General features: G+C 43.0%; 1 protein-coding gene across 6 annotated transcripts in view; it reads right to left on the bottom strand.

Moving 5' to 3' along the window:
* Positions 1–6,275: 6,275 nt before the first annotated feature.
* fryb (furry homolog b (Drosophila)) overlaps positions 6,276–22,867 on the bottom strand; it is a 230,849-nt gene continuing 214,257 nt past the window's right edge. For all 6 annotated transcript variants that reach the window (XM_060908228.1, XM_060908222.1, XM_060908225.1 and 3 more), the window contains exons 53-61: positions 22,232–22,375; positions 21,688–21,848; positions 15,966–16,176; positions 15,604–15,753; positions 15,360–15,458; positions 15,180–15,263; positions 12,878–12,988; positions 12,454–12,653; positions 6,276–7,727 (exon numbers count right to left, since the gene is read on the bottom strand). In XM_060908228.1, coding sequence (XP_060764211.1) covers positions 7,469–7,727; positions 12,454–12,653; positions 12,878–12,988; positions 15,180–15,263; positions 15,360–15,458; positions 15,604–15,753; positions 15,966–16,176; positions 21,688–21,848; positions 22,232–22,375 — 1,419 coding nt within the window. In that variant the 3' untranslated portion in view covers positions 6,276–7,468. The remainder of the gene's footprint in view (positions 7,728–12,453; positions 12,654–12,877; positions 12,989–15,179; positions 15,264–15,359; positions 15,459–15,603; positions 15,754–15,965; positions 16,177–21,687; positions 21,849–22,231; positions 22,376–22,867) is intronic.

The raw sequence follows: 22,867 nt of genomic DNA, 5'->3' as shown, positions 1-22,867 counted from the left end.
TGCAGCATTGTCTTGTCTTAAGTGTTTGGGTTCTGGCCTGTCAGCAATTGAGATGTCAAAACACTAGCATCGTGTGGCTGGGTATATCAGTGAGTATGAGGTTTGTCTGGCTTTTTCTATTCCCCTCTGTGGGATAACCATTTGAATTGTTCTTCCAAATGCAATTTACTGGTCTCAAATCAATGCTGAAAAGCCCCATGTGCCTTCTGCATGACTAACTTCAGTGCTGGGAGTTGGACAAGATTCTCCTGGCTGTTTTAGTCTCCAAAGAGTCAGCCTAGTCTTGACCAGAGTACTTGTTTTGACTTGCCAAGTTCTCAATTTGACTTGAATGACCATCTGTGGCCAGGAGTCTAGAGCCTATAATTGGCTTTGCTCATGGAGTGGGCTGGCTCATGTGCACCTCTGACGGAGTACTAACCTGTCATGAGCATCTGAGAGCTCATGTATGTGGAAGAGTGCAGATGGCATGTTCAAAAGTGCCTGCACTGTGGCTTCCTTCATGCATCTTGGAGGAAGCACCAACCCTTCCTGATTCCCTGCCATTATAGGGAGGAGAGCTGGCAAGTGAGTGGGAGATTGGGGGTTCCATGCCTCTGTCAATGACTTTTAGAAAGCTGGTACAGAGTGCTTCCTTAGCTTACACTCCTCTTCCCACCCCTGCCTCCATGGTTGCCTTTGTAGGTAAATGTCACTTGTTGGGCTTTTTTTTTTTTTTTTCTCTTTTAAACTGTGTAGCAATATCCATTTAACATGGGATATTTTTGCACTTTCCAAGCAGGGGGCAGGAATTTGGGTGAACTGGGGTTCTTCAGTAGGTTTTGTGTAGTTAAAGGTTCTAGTTTGGAACCCTTACTCATCAGAGGTTCCGCAAAGGGATAACTATGACCCTTAGGTGTTGTAGACTGAGTATAGGCCTACCTTTTGTGATGGTACATGTACCGTACTATACTTTGAGTATTTCAACATGAAGACAGTGGATTCAAGTCATTATTCAGAGGTGAATAATGTAAGGCCTGCAAAGGGGTCTTAGATTGAGTGTTACCTCTAAGAATGTTGTTTGGAACATACACTTGTGTTCAAAATAATAGCAGTCCAACATGACTAACCAGATCAATCACTGTTTTTGGTGGAAATTATATTACTACATGGCAAATAATTTACCAGTAGGTGTAGTAGAGTCATAGAAAACCAACAGACCCAACATTCATGATATGCATGCTCCTGAGTCTGTGTAATCGAATAATTAACTGAAAGGGACGTGTTCAAAATAATAGCAGTGTGGAGTTTAATTAGTGAGATCATTCATTCTGTGAAAAAAACAGGTGTCAATCAGGTGGCCCTAATTTAAGGATGAAGCCAGCACATGTTGTACATCCATTTCTCTCTGAAAACCTGAGAAACATGGGTCGTTCCAGACATTGTTCAGAAGAACAGCGTGCTTTGATTAAAACATTGGAGAGGTAAAACGTATACTGTAAAGAAGTGCAGAAAATGATGGGCTGCTCAGCTAAAATGATCTCCAGTGCTTTAAAATGGACAGCAAAGCCAGAGAGACGTGGAAGAAAACAGAAGACTACCATTCGAATGGATCGAAGAATAGCCAGAATGGCAAAGACTCAGCCAATGATCAGCTCCAGGGTGATCAAAGACGGTCTGAAGTTACCTGTGAGTATTGTGACAATTAGAAGATGCCTGTGTGAAGCTAATCTATCGGCAAGAAGCTCCCGCAAAGTTCCACTGTTAAAAAAAAGACGTGCTGAAGAGGATACAATTTGCCAAAGAACACATCGACTGGCCTAAAGAGAAATGGAAAAACATTTTGTGGACTGATGAAAGTAAAATTGTTCTTTTTGGGTCCAAGAGCCGCAGACAGTTTTTCAGACGACCCCCAAACACTGAATTCAAGCCACAGTACACTCTGAAGACAGTGAAGCATGGTGGTGCAAGCATCATGATATGGGGATGTTTCTCTTACTATGGTGTTGGGCCCATTTATCGCATACCAGGGATCATGGATCAGTTTGCATATATCAAAATACTTGAGGTCATGTTGCCTTATGCTGAAGAGGAAATGCCCTTGAAATGGGTGTTTCAACAAGACAACGACCCCAAACACACCAGTAAGCGAGCAGCATCAGGGTTCAAGACCAACAAAATGAAAGTTATGGAGTGGCCAGCCCAATCCCCGGACCTTAATTCGATAGAAAACTTGTGGGGTGACATCAAAAATGCTGTTTCTGAGGCAAAACCAAGAAATGCAGAGGAATTGTGGAATGTTGTCAAATCATCCTGGGCTGGAATACCTGTTCACAGGTGCCAGAAGTTCTCAGAAACCGTGTTTACACAACTAAATATTAGTTTAGTGATTCACAGGAATACTAAATCCTTAAGATTTTTTCAGTTTATACAGTAAATATTTGGAGTTTGTAATGAAAAATGCAGACACTGCTATTTTTTTGAACAGCCCAATGTTCATTTTTCATTTTCTGTAAAGTAATTAAAACATTGATACATTTTTCTTCATGTTTTGATGTAGAATATAATGTGCATTGTTCCCAATGCATGGAAATAAAAACTATTATAAGGATTTTGAGCTTTACTCACGTTTTTAAACACACTGCTATTATTTTGAACACAACTGTATGAAAATGTGTAGGGTTCTACACAAACCTAGGTGCAACAGATTTAAACTTTTTTTCAAATGCAAACAAATTGAGTCACTATTTTAAGTGACTCCATAATCCAACTCGATGTGAAACAACCAAGCAGAAAAGTCCTATCAATAATAGTTATGCATAGCTTGTAATCAAGCAGGTAAAAATGGCTGTGTTTTCTGGTGGAAGGGATGGCATACTTTCTCCGCTCAATCATAGCAACACTGATTAATCCTGGGCATCTGTGAGCTCTTGTGTAGGGAAGAAGGGAGATTTCCTGAGCATGTTCTTCTATTGCCCTGTGATGCAGCATAAGTATGCTTGAAAAGATGCAATTGGGATCTTTGCAGGCTTTGGAGGAAGCATGTGTTGGCCTTCACCCTTCCCAGTTGGTAACTGGGTGGGGAAGCATTGCCTTTGGCAAATCGGACTAGTGAGCTGAGATTGATCAAACCAAAAGAACTGAGAATGCAAGCATATCCACTCTGAACCTTGTTTTGCTTCTTTGTTGTATGCAAGTTTCCATTCAATGATTTCTTCACTGTATGTCATCCTTCAAATTGTGGCGTGTAATATAAAAAATTAAGATGGCGCTAAACTTTTCTTTTTGTACTCTGCTGTAATTTTGCTAAGCCCCAAACCCCTCTCCCTCAGAGCTTCTCATCTGCTTGTGCAAATATTTATATTGCCTGTAAGTTACCTGGATGATCTATTTATAGTGAATCTAAAAAGTGAATTAATATATTCAATACAAATGAGACAAATTACACAAATAATTTTGAACCTCAAATGTACAAGTATTTTCAAGGGCTGATTCACCTTTCCCAGAATCCAGTTCGTCGTCGTCGTCATTGTTTTTGAAAGCATGTGACCGCTACTCGGCTAGCTCTCTGTCCAGCAAAACCTGTGAAAATTCACTGTTGATCCCTTCAGATCCCATCTTGAACTTTTTCTGTGTAATATGTGGAAGTTTTGAATAGAAAATGCTTGATATTTTCTTTCCTTCATGGCAACCTATGAGACGACCGAGGCCGGTGCATGTCCATTACAATGGAATAACCGTATGGAAACAACAGATCAAAAGAATTTCAAATAGAACCAATTTGACAAAATAGCTTCAATTTTGTTACTATTTATGATCAGGATGTTGCCGTATTGTTGTGGATTATTTTTCAAACAGTGGAATATTGATTGATGAGAAAATGGTGACACACCACGTGGCGCAGAGGCTTCTGGGAAGGGTGATTTGGCCAGATTAAAGTGTGAAATTTGGTTTGAGATTTCAGATTGTTCCTTTGCAAACCACAAAATTCAATTTCAGGTGAAGAAGAAGAAACCTTTGTCATATGCACAGTGAAATTCATCCTCTGCATTTAACCCATCTGAAGCAGTGAACACACACCCAGAGCAGTGAGCAGCCCCACTAGAGCGCCCAGGGAGCGGTCAGGTACCTTGCTCAAGGGGACTTCAGCCCAAGGCCACCCCACGTCAACCTAACTGCATGTTTTTGGACTGTGGGGGAAACCGGAGCACCTGGAGGAAACCCACGCAGACACAGGGAGAACATGCAAACTCCAAACAGAGAGGCCCTCTCCAGCCACTGGGCTCGAACCCAGACCTTCTTGCTGTGAGGCAACTGTGCTAACCACTACACAGCCATGCCGTGTTACAGATGGTATAATGAATTCAAATGTTTGCATTTTAATTTGAAATTGTAATGGCATGAGCCTATCTACATATCACAAGCCTTCATCACATTAAATTTTTGAGGTTGGTTGGCTTTGCACATCTCAGAGGAAGCATGTAGGGAAACCTGGCTGGTGGGTGGGAATTGGCAGCGGAAAAATGGGGAGGGGGGGGGCTTGCTTTGGCCAGATTGTGAGTGAACTGAGATTTGTCACACAAATGGCCAACGATGTCCACTCTGAGAATGCAAGCATGTCCACGGTCTGAGCTTTGTTTTATTTCTCATTTGCTGCACACTGGACACACTGTATGTTGAACATGCAATACATAGAGGCTCCACAGAGTCACTGCAACCTTCCAACACCTCAGACATTATGCTGCAGCCTAAGTGGGTGACATCATCTTTCATTTGAAGAGCTGAGCTGTACATCAGGTTCACCTCTGGGGGATACTGGAGAGACTTCAATGAGGTGAAGATTTGTTAAGGGCTTTGCTTACAGCTGATTTGAAGAAATGTCACTGAGGACTCACAGAAACGCAATACGTGGGGGCATATGGTTGTGTTTGCCCCCGAAGCCCCAGGAAAAAGTAGGAATAATCGTGTTCCCAGAACCAATCACATACAATCAGGTACTGTATGCACATGTCTGCTGATTTCAGACATTAAAAAATAAAGTTATTCTTCCTAGCCTCTATCTTTTTTTTTTAAACATCTCATCAAAAAAGGGCTAGCCAGACGAGATGAAGACCTGAAAGAGGTTGTAACATCAGGGCCTATGCTTATGAATCTGCACTTCTTCAGCTGATTATGTATTCAGAGGTGAGGAACAGCCTATCATTTTATCTCATCTCATCTCATTATCTCTAGCCGCTTTATCCTGTTCTACAGGGTCGCAGGCAAGCTGGAGCCTATCCCAGCTGACTACGGGCGAAAGGCAGGGTACACCCTGGACAAGTCGCCAGGTCATCACAGGGCTGACACATAGACACAGACAACCATTCACACTCACATTCACACCTACGGTCAATTTAGAGTCACCAGTTAACCTAACCTGCATGTCTTTGGACTGTGGGGGAAACCGGAGCACCCGGAGGAAACCCACGGGGAGAACATGCAAACTCCGCACAGAAAGGCCCTCGCCGGCCCCGGGGCTCGAACCCAGACCTTCTTGCTGTGAGGTGACAGCGCTAACCACTACACCACCGTGCCGCCCCTATCATTTTATATATATATATATATATATATATATATAAACCTGCATGTCTTTGGACTGTGGGGGAAACCGGAGAACCTGGAGGAAACCCACACAGGGAGAACATGCAAACTCCACACAGAACCTTCTTGCTGTAAGGCGACAGTGCTAACCAACGTGCCGCCCTGAAGAGAAAATCAAGTTTGGCAAAAATCATCTATAAACTTTGATGTGTAAATTGAAATTAATGCATATCACCCATATAGTTGTCATATTTATAGGTTGTTTTACATTATAATTTAAACTTTTTTTTCCCTTTTAATGTTTAGTTTTTACCTGTTGTTTATTTTATGTTTTATTCTTGTAAAGTGTCATGAAAGGCGCTTATAAATAAAATTTATTATTATATTTTAGTGAAGGTTACATTATAGATTACAAAATGTCGATGGCAAAATTTGAAAAATGATCTTGTCTGTGGGTTATTTCTCTTTTCTTCGCTACAGTATATATCGGAATGAATTTTTGCTACTGTACACTGAGCTCATCTGTGTAGTGACGTGCCCTGTTTGTGAATGTCAGGAATCTAAAAAAAAAAAAAAAAACTGTGACAAGTAAATTGAAGCTAAATATATCTAAGCACTTACCTTATTCTGAGACGGACACGAACGCAATTATCGAAATGAAGTCTTGGTAATGTTTTGTGACTGTAAAGTAGTGCTGTGATTCAGATGACAAATAATTTATCTGCTAAGCCTTTATTTTTACATGACACTTGACAGCACCACACAAAATTACTTCACAAAACCTGTAAAAGTAGCTATATACACAGTGTAAAACCCCTAATCTAAGACTTTTTTCCCTTAGGAAAACAATGTAGAATCTCTGCTGGCATGCACGTTTCTGAACATAAAACAACTGACCTGCATGAGCAGAGCTCCCTTTTGGACTTTGTACAAATGTTTTTTTTTTTTCTGCCCAGTTAATTTAAATAGTTTTAATAAATCATAAGTACAACAATGCATGCTTGGCAGTTTTGAATGACACGTTATGGAACGATTTCTCAGATGAAAATACATGTTGGTATATCTTGACAATACAGGTGAGCAAGAGGCAAGTCTGTATACAGTAGAAAGTGACACGTTTCAAAAAGTAAAGGGTCTAATAGTGTCACTAACATTAACCAACACCTTGGATACATTGATATTTACCAGCTTACTGGTTTTGTATTGTATGGCAGCTAAATGTCAGCATGCCTGTGTGTGTGTGTGTGCGCGCGCGTGCACGTAAATGTTAATTTCAGTGTTAAATAGTGATGAACAGGCTCATAAACACCGTTACAAAAAAGAAAGCTTTCTCTAGTGTGTCTAATTCACAGAACATTCTTCAGTAGCAGTAGAAAGGCATCCAATTCAGTTTATCCTTCATTGCACATTTCCCAATGAACAATATACAGTGCAGATGCATTTGGTACAAGTTCTAATCAGCTTAGCTGTTTCCTTATAAAAAAAAACCAAACAAACAGCACTTGTCCTCAGTAGCAAACAACCTAATCTTCCTTTGTGATGTCTGATGTTGAAAGCTCAACATAGTGCAATTACATAAACATATAAAAATGTGAGAGCGTGACTCAGTCTGAAGCGTCACACAGGAGCAGTTGTGTTTCTCCAGAATTGCTGCACATTTGAGAGCCTGAAGACAAGCTCACTCTCAGGACTCCCTTCTTCCTATTCATTGCAGTCAAGGGCAATTCTCTGATTTTTCCGAAGTAGTGTGCAAGTTTGTCGGACAGAGCTGTGAGAGGGCTGCAGCACTCCCAGGCAGCGCCGTGGGTATAGCCTGGATCAGGTCGGGGAAGTAGTGAATGAGTGTAGAGGAGGGGCTGAGTATCTAAGGAGGGATCCAGCGCTGTTTTGGAGTGCTGCACACTTCCTGTCAGAGACTCACTGCTGAAGCGCTGGAGTCCGGGAGGCATGATGAGATGAGCCGGGAGTCCTGAGCGCGCCGGATCATATCCCGGATCTCGCTGCTGAGCTCCATCAGCTCGGTGCTGACCCGCCCCGCATCCTGCTCAGAGCCCACCAGGGCAAACATGCCCGTCTGGCCCAGAGACTGGTGATGAAAGTAGATGTTCAGCAAGGTCTGGACTTCATCCTCTGAATTGCTGCCAAAGATGTCATTTGGCCAAAGCTGTCTGTAGAAAGGAAGGAAAAAAGACAACGTATAAATTTACTCTGTTTCCTGATTTAAATCTTCTTCTTCTTTTGGCTGCTCCCGATTAGGGGTCGCCACAGCGGATCTTTCATCTCCATTGCTCCCTGTCTTCAGCATCCTTCTCTAAATTTCCTGATTTAAATATGTACATTTATAACCCCGTTTCCAAAAAAGGTGGTAAAATGTAAATAAAAACAGAGCGTGGTGATTTGCAAATCATGGAAATGCTTTCAAACAATAAAATTTCTCAGTGTCGAGTTACGTTGTCTTTGGACTTTTTTTTTGGGGGGGGGGTGAACTGGGTGGTGTTTTATATATTGGTGCTCAAACTTGTAACTAATGCCCCTTTTCCACCAAAGCAGTTCCGGGGCTGGTTCGGGGCCAGTGCTTAGTTTGGAACCGGGTTTTCTGTTTCCACTGACAAAGAACTGGCTCTGGGGCCAGAAAAACCGGTTCCAGGCTAGCACCAACTCTCTGCTGGGCCAGAGGAAAGAACCGCTTACGTCAGCGGGGGTGGGGGCGGAGTTGTTAAGACCAACAACAATCGCAAGACCGCGAAAGGTCGCCATTTTTAAGCGACGAGAAGCAGCAGCTGTACAAACGCGAAGTCATCCATTGTTGTTGTTGTTGTTGTTGCTTCGATATTCGCGCTAAGGTTTATGCAAACGCAGCGACGTAACTAACATATACAGAGACGTAACTGACGTGGCTCCCCTTAGCACCCTGAGCTATGGAAAAGCAAACTGGTTCTCAGCTGGCTCGCAAGTTGAACGAGTTGTGAACCAGCACCAGCCCCGAACCAGCCCTGGAACTGATTTGGTGGACAAAGGGCATGAGTGGTCCACTTCACCTTATTACAGTGGTTGGTCTCTCCCTTGTGGCCAAAGTCATATATCGTTGGGGTAATGTTGCCATAAGTAACCACCCTTACACACTACAAAGCTGAAATCGAATGACCCACATGGCCTATTCTGCATGGGCCTTTGTACAACAGTGGCTGGGTTTACATGGAGCCTAATATTCCAATTATAACTGGTTTAAAAGCTCAAACCAAATAAAAATCCTTCATATAAACACCTCAGTCTGAATAAAAACACCCAAACAGATAGAAATTTCAATCGGCTGCAGAGGGGTAGGTTTAAACCTTTTTATAAACTCATCTCATCTCATTATCTGTAGCTGCTTTATCCTGTTCTACAGGGTCGCAGGCAAGCTGGAGCCTATCCCAGCTGACTACGGGCGAAAGGCGGGGTACACCCTGGACAAGTCGCCAGGTCATCACAGGGCTGACACATAGACACAGACAACCATTCACACTCACATTCACACCTACGGTCAATTTAGAGTCACCAGTTAACCTAACCTGCATGTCTTTGGACTGTGGGGGAAACCGGAGCACCCGGAGGAAACCCACACGGACACGGGGAGAACATGCAAACTCCGCACAGAAAGGCCCTCGCCGGCCACGGGGCTCGAACCCGGACCTTCTTGCTGTGAGGCGACAGCGCTAACCACTACACCACCGTGCCGCCCATTTTTATAAACTGATCAAAAGAAAATATTAGCCATGGAAACACTCTAGATTTCCTTCTGCACATATTCAGTATGCCTTCGTGCAGTGATTATGTCCAGGTGCTTTCTTTGTAGTCTTGTGCTAACAGTGGATACGCCACATGATGCTTCCGGAAGTAAAGTCAAGTTTATTTGTATGGTGCTTTTTAACAACAGACATTGTCGCAAAGCAGCTTTAGAGAAAATTAAAGACTTTCAGTCTTTTGGACAGTTGTGTCAGGATCTCCCTTGTCTGCTCTTGCAAGACAATTGAATTAACAATTAATTAAATGAACAATTAGAATTGGCAGCAAAGGTATGGCTCTGTATAGGACGGCGTTTCGAAACAAACTATCTTGTGCTCGCCTTCTCCTGCTCAGTACTTCTATGAGCAGAAGGTTTCTTACAAATTATTGCTTAAATAAAATAGATTGGCTAAAATACTCGCCATGTCCATCTTTATGGAACAGAGTAAGCCAGCCATGCAGCATTGTGTGCATGTCAGAAATTCTATTCCAACTGTACATTTGGTACATATAAACAGGCGCATCTATCCGATCATTTTCATGTACGTAAACGGTATGTTTCGAATTGCTAATATGAATTAATTCATTTCAAATGTAAAAAAAAATATGTGCATGGAAATAGTGTCCCAGACAAATTCCCCCACAACATGGTTTTTAATCATGCGTGCCATTTTGAAAATCTAGTAGTCATAAGGGGGCGGCACAGTGGTGTAGTGGTTAGCGCTGTCGCCTCACAGCAAGAAGGTCCGGGTTCGAGCCCCGTGGCCGGTGAGAGCCTTTCTGTGTGGAGTTTGCATGTTATCCCCGTGTCCGCGTGGGTTTCCTCCGGGTGCTCCGGTTTCCCCCACAGTCCAAAGACATGCAGGTTAGGTTAACTGGTGACTCTAAATTGACCGTAGGTGTGAATGTGAGTGTTGTCTGTGTCTATGTGTCAGCCCTGTGATGACCTGGCGACTTGTCCAGGGTGTACCCCGCCTTTCACCCGCAGTCAGCTGGGATAGGCTCCAGCTTGTCTGCGACCCTGTAGAACAGGATAAAGCGGCTACAGATGATGGATGGATGTTGCCAAGAAACTTTTCAGGATGTCTACATTTTATATAAGGGTTGTTTTACAATCAGGGTACGCAAGCTAAAAATCACATTTAACACTTATTATCTTCAATATCAAAAGGCTTGACTAAATAAACATGGTTGTTTATTGTAGCCCTGTGATAGCTCCATTTACCATGCAAAAAAAAAAAATTGGTGATAACGTTATTTTTGGTGAATGTATGGCAATATATGTCATATTTAGCAAAATTACTCATGTCATTTAGAAAAAGTGCTTTTTTGACCACAGGTAGCTCCAGAAGGGATGCACTTAAATCATTCTTTATATCATAAAACACATATTTGGTTCCATATCATTGGAAACATAGTTAAGTTTTAATGTTGAATGCCAGTAAGTTTTCAGACTATTTTGATCAAATTAGTATGTAATTGTGTCAAAAAAATGTCCTCTCCGAGACAGACAGCTAATGTTTCAATATAAAATAACATATCTAAAATAATTATTTTCATCCTAAAATGTGGTCAAGATATTGGGACATAAATATTAGAGACAACTAACACAAAGCTTACAGCCTTATATTTAAAAGCACTATGGAAGTAGTGGATTCTAAATTGTCAAAAAAAAAATGTCCTCTCCGAGAATCACTTCATTTGTTTCTCCCATCTTATAGCAGATTACACAAAACTACCATACACACACGTCAAAAAATTACCTGAAATCTGTTTTTTAAGTTGTCCTTCACTTAAAAACTGGTACAAGAACCAGTTTGAATCAATTTGAATTTTGGACCCCTGTGACACAAACTTTGTACCCTGATTGTAAAACAACCCATTAAGGCCCGGTCCCACTGGCCGATGGACACAAAACGTATGCAAAAAGGACACAGTGGACGAGCAAAATTTCGGGGGTGGCTCTATCCGTTTTCATCCGCTCCAGAAATGGACAAAATTGGCGAAAACAGAACGGAAAAGAACGGACGTGGGTAGTATGTAGCGGGGATGTTAAACGCATGTTCATAGGAAGCCTAGCGGATGGAAGTGGATGACAGCTCCGAAGGGGTTACCGGTGATAACTGAGAAGCGGACGCATAGCAGAAAGAGCGGATGCATAGCGGGTGAAGGGGATGCATCACGTACGCCTAACGGAAACAAAGGGGATGTTGCGTGGATGTATATCGGATGCAGACCGTTCACTGCGCTAGGTGTCCTTCTACATACTCTAGACATACTCCAGACATCCTAAATATACGAGATACATCCCAGATATAAACGCTTTGTCCGTTTTGAATACTTTATATACGAGATGCATACGCTTACATCCTTTCTATTTCCGTGCTACTAACGATGAATAGACGTTTCATGTACCTTATCTTTCCTCCCTCTTTCCGTTTTCAGCTGCAGCGGATGTGAGTTGCGAGGATGCCCAGAGGATGCAGAGAGGATACAGCAGACGTTTAACGGATGATAACGGACATAAAACGTTTGTTGCTCGTATATGTCGCGGATTTACATCGTACACGGCGGAAAGTTCATCCGTTCTAAAAGTTTTGTGCAGCTCAAAACTTTTTGCGCGGATGAAATCACAGTGGACGGATGCTCGATGGATAGAGCGTATGAAGCACGTATGCAATGAGTACACAACGGCGTTTTCCAACGGATGGCAAAGATTTTTTTACGTTTTACATCCTCTTTGCATCCGTAAGTGCAGTGGGACCGGGCCTTAAGCTAGTAGTTTTGTTTGTGTGAGAGGGGCATGTTTTAAATATTCAATTCAATTCAGGTTTTAATTTTATACAGCACTTTTAACAATGGACACGGTCACAAAGCAGCTTTATAAGAAATCCAGATACAGATTTAGATTTCCAATGAGCCATTCAGAGGTGTCAGTGGGAAGGGAAGCCCCCACACAAGGTGAGGAATATCTGACAGCTCCGAAACTGCGGGGCCGTTTGGTTGGTCCCAACAAGGAAAACAACCTTTTATACAAAATCCTGCAGGTATTATTCAAAACCCTCTGTTTTAGTTCCTTAGGTTAGGGATAGATTTAGGCGTGTGTGTGTGTGTGGGCGCATGTATGACCTGCACTGGCGGATGTGGCAGATGGCTGTGGTATACTGCCTGTTCCTCAGGGACTCAAGCACAGCCTGCACTGCCGCCTCAGAGGTGGTGAAGATGGATTGCATTTTGGGTTGCTGCTGGCCCTCCTGATTACTGGCCACTCCTGCTGCCAACCGTAGACAGGCTTTCAACTCTCCAAGCTCACGGGACATGTTCAACAGCTGCGGAACAGAAGAGAATAAGGAGTCAAAATGGGATGGGAATAATTCAAAATGCTATTTGTAAACCGTCATTACAACTTGACAATTTTCTGCACTAGTTCTCAGTAGATGCACTACTAACCCGGGTCACTTTGTGCGTGTATAGCAATAGTACTGTAGCATTGATCTGGGCATGCACACTTCATATATGCTAGTACCATGTAGTTTAGAAATGGTCACAGTACCTCTGGTACTGTGCTGATAGCGCTGACTTTACTGATCAGTTTACAGTAGCACTGAAAAAGGAGTAGGAGCTGAAAGTGCAGTTTGTACAGACGTTGACACAGTTCCAGTTGCTGAAAAGAACAAAATAGAGAAATATCAGACGTGATACAGAGTCGGAAACACATGACATATTTTCATATAGTCGGGATAGAATGGAGCAAATAAGAGACAGTGTACTTGGTCTACACAGTCTCTCATGGACTGGCAATGTTAACACGGCATATGAGAGAACTTGTTTTGGACTTACAGCCAGTGTTTCCATTTGCTGCAGTGTAAGCATGTCGGAAGACAAGATGAAATTGAGAGAGGAGAAATACAAGGTGCTAATAAAAGAGCGTGCACACAGTGAGATTCAACCCAGTAGCAAAAATCATCTTGTGATTAGTGGATCATTAGTATTAGACTGAGGCTTAGAGCTTGCTTACATTATTCATGCGGAAGATAGAGGCGGTGAAGGACAGAAACAGCACGTGTTCCACCAAAGCAGAAAGAAAGCCATGGCATGTCTTAATATAAAATAAAGATTGCAACATTGCAATGCAGCGGAATTTCTGACAGACATTCTTATCATTTGTGATTTCTTTCCCAGGACATTCTTCCTGTCCAGGAAAGCGCGCATATTTTACCTGTTCTCACCATAATCAGCTAATAAAGATTTGAAATAAAAATGAGTTGATGAGTGTGATCATCTTGTGTGTTAGATTATGAAAAATACAAAAGAGTGTGGACCTATACATGACGACTGACTATACACGGGGCTGCAAAATTAGATATACAGTAAGGATTATCCCAGTATTACAATAGTGGTGCCAGGTTTCATTTGATACTAACGTTTTGTTTTTCATTACTGTATACCTACTTTTGCAGCCCTCTGAAGAGGATAAGTTTCCTCTTCAGTCTGGTTCTTCTCATGGTTTCTTCCTCATGCCATCTCGGGCAGCTTTTCTTGACCAGTGTCACTTCTGATTCTAAATCTGCATATGGATTTTTGTAAAGCTGCTTTGTTAAAAGCACAATGCAAATGAAACCGAACTGAGTTAAATTGAAGGGTACTGCAGGATATCTTGATTTTACTCTGATGTGGTAATGCATGTGGACTGAGTGAGAATTCATTCAAGTCTTCCAATTCATTTGTACGTGACCATTAAAGGATTCTGTAGTAATTTGTAGCCAATACTAAATGAGTGCTTTGACCATTTCTATAGGCTTTGCAGCAACTGAAAAAGTAACACGAAAGGCAACATGGGCCAGTTTGTGCCAGTTTTTGAAATGACTGGGAAAGAGAGTGATAATTTGAAAGGCACCGTAGCGTGAACAGTTATAATCATATTAGACTCACAATCATATTTGTATGTGACATTATTGTAATGCGGGGCGGCACGGTGGTGTAGTGGTTAGCGCTGTCGCCTCACAGCAAGAAGGTCCGGGTTTGAGCCCCGTGACCGGCGAGGGCCTTTCTGTGCGGAGTTTGCATGTTCTCCCCGTGTCCGTGTGGGTTTCCTCCGGGTGCTCCGGTTTCCCCCACAGTCCAAAGACATGCAGGTTAGGTTAACTGGTGACTCTAGGGGCGTCGTGGCTCAGGTGGCTAAGGCGCCATACCATAAATCCGGGGACCTGGGTTTGATTCCGACCCGAGGTCATTTCCCGATCCCTCCCCGTCTCTCTCTCCCACTCATTTCCTGTCCTGTCTCTACACTGTCCTATCGAATAAAGGTGAAAAAATCTTTAAAAAAAGAAACTGGTGACTCTAAATTGACTGTGAGTGTGAATGGTTGTCTGTGTCTATGTGTCAGCCCTGTGATGACCTGGCGACTTGTCCAGGGTGTACCCCGCCTTTCGCCCATAGTCAGCTGGGATAGGCTCCAGCTCGCCTGCGACCCTGTAGAACAGGATAAAGCGGCTAGAGATAATGAGATGAGATTATTTTAATGCACTTGAATCCAATGTCAAAAAAAAAAAAAAGTCAAAGTCTCTTCCCATGCCATGTGGCGCATAGGGCGGCGCCGGTCTCCGTTTCCGTAGCCCTCGGCCTCTCACCTACAGTATTACATAGCTAGGGTTACAGTGGGGGGCTAGTCCTCTGGTAACCACGAGAGTTTGACTCCCCACTCACATCTGTATCCAATCACTTGAATCCAGTGAATATTCAAAAAAAAAATTTCTTTTTTTGGTTGTGAGCAAGTATATCCCTGGGACCCTTGCATGAGTTTTGACTGATCTGAGAGCTGTGTATGAGCAGTGTACTGAGGCCTATCTGCAAACCTTCTCTTCTGTGTCTCCAGGTTGACAGGTGATCACCCCATCATCAGGACACCTGGGAAATGTGGACTTGCAATTCTGAAGCCACTGAAGGAAACAGACGTATGTACGCATGTCAAATATACATTTACCGTACTTTTCTATGAAAGTGCGAGTGACCTTACGTGTGTAGTTTTAACTTACTGTGATGGCCGCATCTTCTCGACTATTGTACGTGTCCAGATATTCCTGCAGCTCCAATACGCTAAACTTCATACTCTCCAAAAGCCCACAGGACATTATCTACAAAGCAAATGAGGTCAAACAATGTGAGAAGAAGTACAAGTAAGATGCTGGGCTTCACTTTATTGGAACAATTCAGGTTTGTTACACAATAATAGAAAGTCAGACAAAGCATGCAATCACATTCTCTAAGGCTGATACTCACTGTATCAGCATCCACAAAAAGCATGGGGCAGTCTGAACATGTCCTCAGCATATGAGAGGACCTCATGAACTTTGCCCCAATGCCCTTTAAGCCATCTGCAAGGTAGCTAGCAGCATCGCTGGTTAGGGAGTAAAACTTGTTCTGGATGTTCTGAAGACAGAAATTTTAATTTCCAAATAACTGACCATCAACCATGGACTCCAGTACAAAAACGTCAAGTAGAAGTAACTCGGCAATAATTGGCAACTTGGCAATAACTCTGACTAGTATATCAAATGTCTATATACTTTAATTTACATCTGTATGATGCGTGTGTGTGTGAGTTGTGGTATGAGCTACAGCAACAGTAGGAGCCATAATACCTGGAACAGGGAACAGAAGATGCTGAAGGTATACACAGCACATGAGCCATCTGAGTCACTCAGCAGATGATTGATGTGTGTGCGCCATGCCTCCTCAGCATCATCGCACACCGTGGGCTGGAACGCAGCCAAGATGGCGGAAAAGAAGGGTGATGGGGGTGGAGGAAACCCCAGTTCATCCAAGTCGTCTCTCTCTTCTCCATAACTATAGCTATGGTAAAAAGCGGAAAGGCGCTCACTCTTCATGCAGTTCTGTATATGTATAATGTGTGTAGCAGAACAGATTTTGCAATATATACTCAGACCTGAGGATTAGAAAAAAACAACAACAACATAACAGTGTAACAATACATCACTCAGTAGGGGACGATGTCTAATGTTCTCTTTTACCAGTCATTTAAAATCAATGTTTTGGTTTGTGTCAAGTGTATTACTCAAATTTCCTATAATTAGCTTGGAATAATTAGCTTTAAAGATAACATCAACCTAGCCTGGGCCCGCCCATCCTAAGCGTGACGCAACACGAGGGCCTGTTGCGAGCTTAGTCTGGCCAGGCAAGCTATCTACAGCTCTTCCAAGCTCCCGAAAAATCGGGAGCCAATCAACTTTGAGCATCTCCAACGGCCCTGGGTAGAGGCGTGTTCAAGGCAGTGATGTAGTAGAACTGCGACCGGAAGCCATAGATTGTTTACAGAATCATGCTGTATTGAAAGCATTCAATGGGAAGTTCTCATTGAAAACGGAGCATAGAGCAGCCCTGGAGGTATTTATTGAAAGGAAGGACGTTTTCGCCTTGCTCCCGACCGGCTTCGGTAAGAGTTTAATCTACCAGTTAGCCCCGCTGGTAGCCAAATCAATGGAGCTCAGCGAGAATCCTATCGTCGCGTCACATACGTCAGAGGAAAGAGTGATGTGATTGGTTTAAGCTTCGTCACAGCCTTTTCTGGCTTCGACCAGTAGCAAACTGAGGCATTTCAGGGAGGCGGGTCAACCACACGCTTTGGGAAACGGTTGGGCTTAATATCTTTGCCAGACCAATAGCTCGCAGAGCTTTGAAGTCGCGTTAGCCAGACTAACATCAACCCTCAATAAACTGACAGGTGTGTGGAATATTAAAGGAAAATCTGAGTAAATGAGTGGAGAAACATATTCAATTCTGCATGATACATCTCATCTCATCTCATTATCTCATCTCATCTCATTATCTCTAGCCGTTTTATCCTTCTACAGGGTCGCAGGCAAGCTGGAGCCTATCCCAGCTGACTACGGGCGAAAGGCGGGGTACACCCTGAACAAGTCGCCAGGTCATCACAGGGCTGACACATAGACACAGACAACCATTCACACTCACATTCACACCTACGGTCAATTTAGAGTCACCAGTTAACCTAACCTGCATGTCTTTGGACTGTGGGGGAAACCGGAGCACCCGGAGGAAACCCACGCAGACATGGGGAGAACATGCAAACTCCGCACAGAAAGGCCCTCGCCGGCCCCAGGGCTCGAACCCGGACCTTCTTGCTGTGAGGCGACAGCGCTAACCACTACACCACCGTGCCGCCCCCTGCATGATACAATTAAGCAATTAATATCCTACCTTGCTCCATGGTACAGTATGCATAAAAAAGACTGAGGCCATCTGACATTGATTTTGGATCAAAATGGCAAGAGAGATGTCTTTGATAGAGGGATCATTATTGTGGGCACGGATGGCAGGAGCTTCAGCCACAACGACTTCTCAACTAGCTGTGTTTCTATATGAGCAATGACTAAAGTACGTTTAGATCTTTCAGATAGACATCAGTAAATCCTGACTGTGATGCAACAGTGCGATATGTAAAGAGCGACTCTTCTTCAGAGGACTAACAGTGTCAGTGCAGGACATGATCAGGCAGTCAGCAACCACAACCACATTATGAGGGATATTATACAGTGCTCAGCGTAAATTAGTACACCTTCTTTGAAAAGTAACATTTGAAACAATCTCTCAATGAACACAAACAATTTCCAAAATGTTGACAAGACAAAGTTTAATATAACATCTGTTTAACTTATAACGGGAAAGTAAGGTTAATACATAATATAAACTTAGATTACACATTTTTCAGTTTTACTCAAATTAGGGTGGTGCAAAAATGAGTACACCCCACAACAAAAACTACTACATCTAGTACTTTGTATGGCCTCCATGATTTTTAATGACAGCACCAAGTCTTCTAGGCATGGAATGAACAAGTTGGCGACATTTTGCAACATCAATCTTTTTCCATTCTTCAACAACGACCTCTTTTAGTGACTGGATGCTGGATGGAGAGTGATGCTCAACTTGTCCCTTCAGAATTCCCCAAAGAAAATCATTTCTTTACACCACAAAGGTGAAGGCTACAAGCAAAGTTTTACTTATCAGTCAGAATGCTGTAGCAAAAGTGGTACAAAAATTTAAGAAAGATGGAACTGCAGCCGTCTCACAGAGACGTCCGGGTCGTCCACGGAAGTTAACACCTCGACAGGAGCGTCTTCTGATGAGAAGGGTTGAAGAAAATCGGCATGCAAGTTCACTGCAGTTATCTAAAGAAATAGAAAGCCAAACTGGGGTGACTATTTCCCGTGACACAATATGGCGTACGCTGCAGAGGAATGGCATGCATGGATGCCGTCCACGAAAGAAGCCTCTCCTAAAGCCCAGGCACAAAAAAGCCCGCCTAGAGTTTGCCTGGGCCCGTGCTGACAAAGATGAAGACTACTGGGACTCTATACTCTGGAGCGATGAGACCAAGATAAATGTTTTTGGAACTGATGGCTTCAAAACTGTATGGCGTCGCAAAGGTGAGGAATACAAAGAAAAATGCCTGCTGCCTACAGTGAAACATGGTGGTGGCAGTGTCCTTATGTGGGGCTGCATGAGTGCTGCTGGCGTCGGGGAGCTGCATTTCATTGATGGCATCATGAATTCACAGATGTATTGCTCTATACTGAAAGAGAAGATGCTACCATCACTCCGTGCCCTTGGTCGTCGTGCACTTCTCCAACATGACTAAACACACATCTAAGGCCACTGTTGGATTTCTGAAGAAGAACAAGGTGAAAGTGATTCAGTGGCCAAGTATGTCTCCTGATCTGAACCCAATCGAACACCTACGGGGAATTCTGAAGAGACAAGTTGAGCATCACTCTCCATCCAGCATCCAGTCACTAAAAGAGGTCGTTGTTGAAGAATGGAAAAAGATTGATGTTGCAAAATGTCGCCAACTTGTTCATTCCATGCCTAGAAGACTTGGTGCTGTCATTAAAAATCATGGAGGCCATACAAAGTACTAGATGTAGTAGTTTTTGTTGTGGGGTGTACTCATTTTTGCACCACTTTAATTTGAGTAAAACTGAAAAATGTGTAATCTAAGTTATATTATTAACCTTACTTTCACGTTATTAGTTAAACAGATGTTATATTAAACTTTGTCTTGTCAACATTTTGGAAATTGTTTGTGTTCATTGAGATATTGTTTCAAATGTTACTTTTCAAAGGGGGTGCACTCATTTACGCTGAGCACTGTAGTAGGGTTGCAGGGCATAAACACCTCATTACAAATACATATTTGATAATTCAGTGGTGCAAAACCCTGTGAACTCTGGCAGTGGTCTGTAGATGTGGGAAAAAAGTGATATGGTCAGATGAGGCATTCTTTTCCTTCACCATATTCTCGACATGTGGGTGGGTGAATGTGTGGCGTACACCAAGAGAATGTACAGGCCAGAATGCTCGACCCTTACAGTGAGAGGGTCTGGAAGCTCTGTTATACTCTGGGGTCATTTTGCGGACATGGTTTGGGTCCACTTGTCCCCTTTGAGGGAAGAATCACTGAAAATCAATCAAGTTATTCTGACTGACTGCCTTTATCCTATGATGAAACATTTCTATCTTGATCCAGTGGTCTATTCCAGGATGACAATGTCCACATCCTGAGCTTAATGGTTTTATGAGTATGAAAATTATATAATTCATTTGCCTTCAGATCTCAGTCCAATTGAAGCTCTATGGGACATTTTGGACTGAAGCGTTAGACAGTGCTCTCCAGGCCTGTAGTACTCGAGTCCGACTCATGCCCTAATTTTAAGGACTTGTGACTTGACTTGGACTTGAGCACTGATCCCTTGGACTCGTGCATTAACTGCATTCGGACTCGTAAATTGGAGACGAGGACTCGGATTTTTCCTTTATTTTTTGTAACATGCCATACTAATCTGGCATAAGATATTTATATCTACATTAATTTTTGTACTAATTTCGTGCAAGAGTGTCACACCTGCGCACCTTGGCGTGTGCATCAGATAGACTCAAGCGCGATCTGGACAGCGTGTGCGCCAAGCGGACTCTCACGTGCACGCTGTAGACGACTTGCACCTGCAGAGGATTAAGGCGCAATCAGTGCGCCTATATAAAAACTGTGAAAACGCGCTTACTTTGCAAAGTATTGAGTTGCGTTGCTGACACATTACCAAGCCTCATTTCCTTGTTTGGTTTCTTGATCCCTGATTTCCTGTTTCTCGTCTTTGATTCTTTGAGTCTACGATAGCCTGTTTGTGCCTCGCTCGACCTATTGCCCGTTTCACTGTTTTACGATTTTGCCTGCCGTTCTGGATCGTTTACAAGTTTTCACTGGTATTAATAAACACACCTTCTGCACTTACATCCGTCTCCCAACCATCTCTGACAGAATACTTCGCACTCCCTGACAAAGAGAAGCACATTCACCTGTTCATACATCATGTTCAGGAATAAACTAATGTTAATGGCACTAAAACAGCCGCCGTCAAGTTGTTCTCAGACTCGGCTCGGATCAATAGTGGACTCGACTTGGACTTGACTCGAAATTTCCTTTAAATGACCTGTACTTGAACACTGGGGACTCGAGACTGGACTCGGACTTGAGGTTTAGTGACTCGACTACAACACTGATGCTTGCTACCATTTTCATCAAAAATAGCAGTTGAGGGAATATCTTTTGGAAGAATGGTGTTCATTCCTCCATTACAGTTCCAGAGAACTGTATAATTCATACTAAGGTACGCTGAAGTCACTCTGGTGGCTCGTAGAGGCCTGACATCATACTAAGACACTTATTTTGGGTTTTCTTTAAAATTCTTACTCTTCTGTATTTGGCAAATTGAACACCTGACACTTGAAATATGCAAAAGCCACAACAGAAATAAGAAATTACTATTATTATTATTATTATTTATTCATTCATTCATTTATTTATTTACAAAAGTAAGTTTGGTTGAGGGGCGGCACGGTGGTGTAGTGGTTAGCGCTGTTGCCTCACAGCAAGAAGGTCTGGGTTCGAGCCCTGTGGCTGGCGAGGGCCTTTCTGTGCGGAGTTTGCATGTTCTCCCCGTGTCCGTGTGGGTTTCCTCCGGGTGCTCCGGTTTCCCCCACAGTCCAAAGACATGCAGGTTAGGTTAACTGGTGACTCTAACTGGTTAACTGGTGACTCTAACTGGTGACTCTGACCGTAGGTGTGAATGTGAGTGTGAATGGTTGTCTGTGTCTATGTGTCAGCCCTGTGATGACCTGGCGACTTGTCCAGGGTGTACCCCGCCTTTCGCCCGTAGTCAGCTGGGATAGGCTCCAGCTTGCCTGCGACCCTGTAGAACAGGATAAAGCGGCTAGAGATAATGAAATGAGATGAGAAGTTTGGTTGAAAGCAGCAGCATATCAGCATACCCCTGCAGAAAACTCGGGTCCAGTTCCACCTCTGATCGATCAGGTTCTCGCGGAATATCCAAAGTGAAGCTGGAGCCACAGTCAAACCCCGGAGGCAGCTCACTCACACAAAACAACAAGTCATCCTCCTGGACATGACTGCCCTCATCTTCAGGCAGTGGCTATATAAAAATGCACAACATGGAGTCAATAATCCCTGCCTTCTTATTTCCCGTTAACTCTTATGTTCTGTTTAGTCATTAGAAATGTATTAGCAATATAGCCCCCAGCCATGATTTTGTAGTAACATATTTCTAAAATTTATATGAAAACAAAAAACGTCCTGGACAAATTTAATTTTTTTACAAATACCAGACATTTCTAATAGTTTTACTTGTTATTATTTGGTCAAAATGATCCAGTCCTAATCTTTGTAATATAGGATTTTAAATAAAATGCATTTTGAAAGGGGTAATTATGAAAAAAAAAAAGAAAATTCAACCATTCCTTCACAGATCTTTAAACAGTTAGCAGAAAAAGAAATGCCAGGCAAAATCTTACTCACAGGTGGAATGATGGTGTCATCTGGAAGAGACATCCCCATGCCTGGTGTGGTTGCATTCAGAGAGTTTGGGTCAGCAGATGTGTCATACGACGTGGACAAAGAGTCAGTATGATTGGTGTCCTCTGAAGGAGACAGGTTCATTGTCTGAAAGGGTGAGAGAAATATTAAAAGAGACTGTTACTCTGTTTAAATGTGCACCAATTAAAAAAAAAAAAACTAGATAGAACTCAACGCCAACGGTGTTGATGGGGATGCCTCCACCCGGTAGACTACACGCCTTATTAAGTTGTGATTTGGGGATGGACATTTGACCTCACAGTAATCTTGACCTGGTGAAATTACTTGTATCTGCCTTGGAGATATTAGGGGTGTTCACACGGCAACTTTTACTCCGGTGTAGCACCGGGGCTGCCCCGGTAGAGCGTTCACATGGTACAAAGTTATACCAGTGTAGCCCCTGAAAGCTGCTTAAACCGGTGCAAATCTAACCCTGCTCGGGAGGTGGTTTAAGAAATTTACTCCAGAGTAAATGCTAGTTTGCGGGGCAGCACCGATATAAAATGGGACGTCTGAACGCTACAGGTGTAGACTCGCTACGCGTGAGGAGAGTTGATTACATACGGGCATTGCATAATT

The sequence above is a fragment of the Neoarius graeffei genome, chromosome 25 (genome assembly GCF_027579695.1).
Source record: "Neoarius graeffei isolate fNeoGra1 chromosome 25, fNeoGra1.pri, whole genome shotgun sequence".
NCBI classification, from domain to species: Eukaryota; Metazoa; Chordata; class Actinopteri; order Siluriformes; family Ariidae; genus Neoarius; species Neoarius graeffei.
Note: the sequence above shows the minus strand (reverse complement) of the source record. Positions and strands in the feature narration are given on the sequence as shown.